The sequence below is a fragment of the Chrysochloris asiatica genome, unplaced genomic scaffold (assembly GCF_000296735.1).
Source record: "Chrysochloris asiatica unplaced genomic scaffold, ChrAsi1.0 scaffold00404, whole genome shotgun sequence".
NCBI classification, from domain to species: Eukaryota; Metazoa; Chordata; class Mammalia; order Afrosoricida; family Chrysochloridae; genus Chrysochloris; species Chrysochloris asiatica.
Genome location: NW_006408922.1, coordinates 264,712 through 269,330, shown reverse-complemented (window position 1 = coordinate 269,330; position 4,619 = coordinate 264,712). Strand labels below are relative to the sequence as shown.

General features: G+C 46.5%; 1 protein-coding gene across 1 annotated transcript; it reads right to left on the bottom strand.

The window, feature by feature from the left end:
• Window positions 1–2,188: 2,188 nt before the first annotated feature.
• Window positions 2,189–4,322, bottom strand: EBP (emopamil binding protein (sterol isomerase)). The gene is made up of 4 exons (XM_006876650.1): window positions 4,025–4,322; window positions 3,252–3,288; window positions 2,993–3,123; window positions 2,189–2,406 (listed from the first exon to the last, which is right to left on the bottom strand). Exons 1-4 carry the CDS (start codon window positions 4,320–4,322, stop codon window positions 2,189–2,191), a joined length of 684 nt encoding a protein of 227 aa, XP_006876712.1.
• Between the last annotated feature and the right edge of the window lie 297 nt (window positions 4,323–4,619).

Sequence of the window (4,619 nt, the reverse complement as noted above, 5' to 3'; positions counted from 1 at the left end):
GATAGGGCTTGTGTGGTTTGAGTCATGGGGCATCTGTGAGGTGAATGATAAGGGTCTGTAAGATGTGTGATATAGTGTATGTAGGGTGAGTAGTTGGGGTCTGTGGGGTGAATGATTTGGGTTTGTGAGTTGTTAGGGGGTTTGTGTTATGCTGATCTGTGGGGTAATACAGAGTGAATGATGGGATTTCTGTGGGGTTGTAGGATGTGCTAAGGGTCTGTGGGTTGACTGATGGGGTCTATGGACTGTGAGGTAAGAGATTGGGGGGTCAGTGATGTGGGAGAATGTGGTCTCTGGAGTGATTAGGAGTTTGTGGAATAAGATCTGTGGTATGATGAGATGAAATGGGAACTGTGTGGAGTGAGTGATGAGGGGTCTGCAGTGAGTGTTGGGGTTTGTGGGCGAGTGATGTGGTAAGTGATGGAGGTCTAAGAGGTGAATGATTGGGTTGTAGGGTGGATGCTGGAAGGTTACTGAATCAGTGATGAGGTTCTTTAGGGTCAATAACAGTCTGTAGGAAGAGTGATATGGTGTTGGTAGAGTTAGCTGAGGCCTGGTCACTGACCAAGGGAGCAACTGGGGCGTGACTTATGGGTTTGTGGGTTGAATAATAGGGTGTGTAAGATGAATGAATCTGTGCTGTAATGGGGTTGTAGGGTACATGATGGGGGCTCTGTGAGATATGTGGGGGGTGTCTGTGTGGTGTCAGCGGTCTGAATGTTGTGGAACTGAATGAACAATGAAAAGCGGTGGGATTAATAATAAGATCTGTAGGGTGAGTGATGGTGAGGAGTCTATGGGGTAAGTGATGGGGCCTGCCAGGTAATTGATAGGGTTTGGGGAGGAAGTAAGGGTGATTGATCGAGTCTGTGCAAGGAGCTCTGGTAACGTAGTGGTTACGAATCGGGCTGCGAACCTTAAGGTCAGCGGTTTGAAACTACCAGCCGCTCTGCGGGAGAAAGATGAGGCTTTCTACTCCCGTAAAGATTTACACCCTCGGAAGCCCTGTAAAGGATCGCTATGGGTCGGAACCAACTTGACGGCACTTAACAACAATGCAGTAAGTTATGGCACCTGTTAGGTAAATGATGTGGGTTCTGTCAGGTAAGTGATGAGAAGGGTCTGTGCGGTAAATTCCTATTACCTTTTGAGAGGTAATAGGAATAAGTAGGGTTAATGATGGGGTCTGTCAGGATGAGTGATGGAGGTCTATGGGATGAGTAATGGAGATTGTGAAGTGTTAGGGTTTGCAGGTTAAGTTATGAGGCATCTCAGGGTTAGGGTGGGTTCTCTGGGGGGGATTGATGGGGAGTTTGTAGCATGAGTGATGGGGACACATGGGGTAAATGCTGTAGGTCTTTGGGGTGGTGATGGAGTATCTGTCAGGGTAATTTGGGATCTTTAAGGTCAGAGAAAAAGAGGAAGACCCCCAACGAGATGGATCAGCCAGGTGGCATCATGGATGGACTCAAGTGTGGCAGCGGTAGTGAGGTTGGCCCAGGTTCGAACATTGTTTCGTTCTGCTGTGCATGGGGTCGCTATGAGTCGGTTCCGACTCGATGGCACCTGACAACAACAACAACAAGGTGAGTGATGGAAGGTCTGTGAGTTATTTAAGAGTGAGTGGACTGAGTCATCATGGGTCTGTAGCATCAGTGGCAAGTATCTGTGGGCTTCATGATGGAGAGCCTGAGGAGTGAGTGATGGGGGTTTGTGGGTGAGTAATGGGGGCTCTGTGGAGCGATGTTACGTCTATGGAATCAGTGATGGGGTTTGTTTGGCGAAAGGGTTTTGTGGGGTCACAGATGAGAGGTCTGGGGGATGACAATGGTAGACTGTGGAATAAATGATGGAAGGGTTGTAAGGTGAGGCTCAATCATGGGGCATCTCTGGGGTTAGTAACGAAAGATTTCTCAGTGTTAGAGTCAAGATCTTTTATTTCCTGATTTTAAAAACTGCCACCATTATAGACCTCCTAGGTCTCCTTGTACCCCTTGGTCCCAACAGTTTTTGGCAGTAGCTCCCCACAGCCACTTTTCCTCTCTCTGGCTCTTTTTGTGCTCACCCATCATCCTGAGTTGGGCAGATTTGTTCCTCTAACCTGTGGGAGCAGGTTTGACTCTTCTAGCAGGTGATTAGTTCTTCATCTGCCAGTGTTCAAAGCCCAGCCCACCACCACTCACTACTTCTACTTGCTCTTGATTTTTGAGGTCTTGGCATCCAGTGTGCTCTGGGCATTAGTGAGATGCTTTATAGAATCAAGTATTATGAGTCCAGGCACCACCAGCCACAGGGCATTCATGAAGACAAAGTAAAACCAGAAGTAGAGTGGGTGACCCAGCTCTCCATGCTGGAACCCATCGCGGAGCTCTGACAGGAAATAGAGTACATCCCCGTATATCTGGCCTGTGGAAAGAAGGTAAGAGGGAAAGGAGAATATCTGTGAGGAAGAGAAAGTAATTCCAAGCTATCTATTCTGAGATATTTTCCCAAGTTGTCATTCAAGGTCTCAGAGCTCAGGATTCCTGAATTCAGAGAGCTAAGAATTCTGACATCAAAGAGGTAAAAATTTCAGAAATCAGAGAGATGAAATTTTCTAAATGCAAGAGAGCTCATATCTTCAAAATTTAAGGAAGCTCAAAATTTCAGAATTCAAGAGAGTTCAGGAATACAGAACTATACAAAGTTAATTTAAGAATGTAAGAGGACAGTATCTCAAATGTAAGGACCTCAGAATCCGAATCCTGGAGGAGCCAGCGGCTTCCCAATACCATGGACCACCTCATAGAACCTTTGCAGGGAACACTGTGATGCAGGAGGAGGAGGAATGAACCATTCTTACAGAGCAAGGTCAGAGAAGAGCATGGTTGGTCTAGAACCTCAGGGGGTTTGTGATTCAGTTTGACTCTCTCCTGCATGGACACAATTGAGAGATCCCACCCCTAGGGATGCCTCCATGTCTGTGGGTCCCCCATCAACCTCTTTTGCTCACCCACAGAGATCACAAGCTGTAGGATAAAGCGGAAAGATTGCTGGCGGAGAAATGCAATCACCACCCATAGGCTGAGTGGTCCCCACATCCAAGCCGTGATGGTTTCCATGCATATTATGAAGTTGTCACCCCTGAAAGAGAAAGGATGGGAGATGCCTGGCATTAGTGCACTCTGCCCACAGGGTACCCCATTAGTGCTCCCTGACTCCCCATTACCCCAAACCAATACCAATTTCCCTTGATATCAGCAATCACTTACAGAAGGTATCGGCTGTCCCCTTTGGCATACTCTTTCCCTGAAGAAAACAAGAGTGACACATGAAGAATAAAGGCAGGGAAAGGGGCTCACATTTGTGAGAGCTGGGGACCCCTATGAGAAGGCAGGCTCCAATTTCTTCATCTGTAAAATGGAGTAAGTGTTTGGATTCTACAAGTTAATACAGGTAGTCTCTGGCTTACAACATATTCACATCACAACAAACCTGTACTTACAATCATTTGTTGTTGTTGTTGTTTACATCTTATCATAAGCAATGTATTGTTGTTGTTAAGTGCGGTCGAGTTGGTGCCAACCCAGAGACCCTGTAAGGAGTAGCTGGTGAATTTGAACTGCCGATCTTACAGTTCAAACTGACCTTGCAGTGTAGTGCTTTATCCAACAGCACCACACCAGGACTCCAGTGTTGCAGTGTATAATTTGCTGTCACTCTCAGGTGTTCAATGTTATGATTTATAAAGATACTGCTAATAAAAGGCAATAATAAAATAAAAATTTTTAAAGGAGGTATTTGATTCATATCAGTACCAATTTATGGAATGGAAGCTGTTGTAAGTCAGGGATTATCTGTATATGTACAATAAGACAATGAGAATAAGCCTAACACAAGACAGTGAGTGTTACTGTGACTGTCTGGTATACATATTTTGCCCAATAAAATAAATGAATGGAAGAAGGTGGATGAGTAAACATCCAAGCCAATCCCTGTCCAGAAATATCCCTCCCACAGCCCATGAAAAGAACTTAGGACTCACATAGTTGGGATAAGAAGGCTTGGTCTGCAAGGAGGTCCTTATGGTAGAGGGCAAACCACCCCTCAATCACCAAGTGAATGAACCCGCACACTGCAAACCAGCACAAGGTCAGTCGTCTCCAAGTCCCCAGTGGGACAACAGCAGCTCGACCTGATAACAGCCATGTGGTCATGACTAAGACCCCGGATGCAGAGAACAGGCCAGCCAGGAGATGCCAGGTGGGACGGTCATTAGGCACAAAGTTGTCCAGCCGTAGGTGCCGAGGCCAGTAAGGGTGCAAGGGGCTGATGGTGGTCATATCTTTTGTGGTCTGATGGCTGTTAAGTTGAAAAAATAAAAAAGGAACAGAAGCACCTGAAAGCCCAGAATGAAATAGTAAAATCAATTCCAAATAGTTCATTAGTCACAATATATGCGAATGGGAAAGGCATAGGTACCCAGCCCTGTGCCCATTTCCATGGCTCACAGTGCTGGTGGAGAGAGGGACTACACCTGGCCCTGCCCTCAGGTTCAGTCTGGTTGGGGAGATTCAGGAACTAGGTAGGACTGGTCCCAGCTCTCAGGAGTCACAGTCTGGTGGGAAAGACACAGAAAC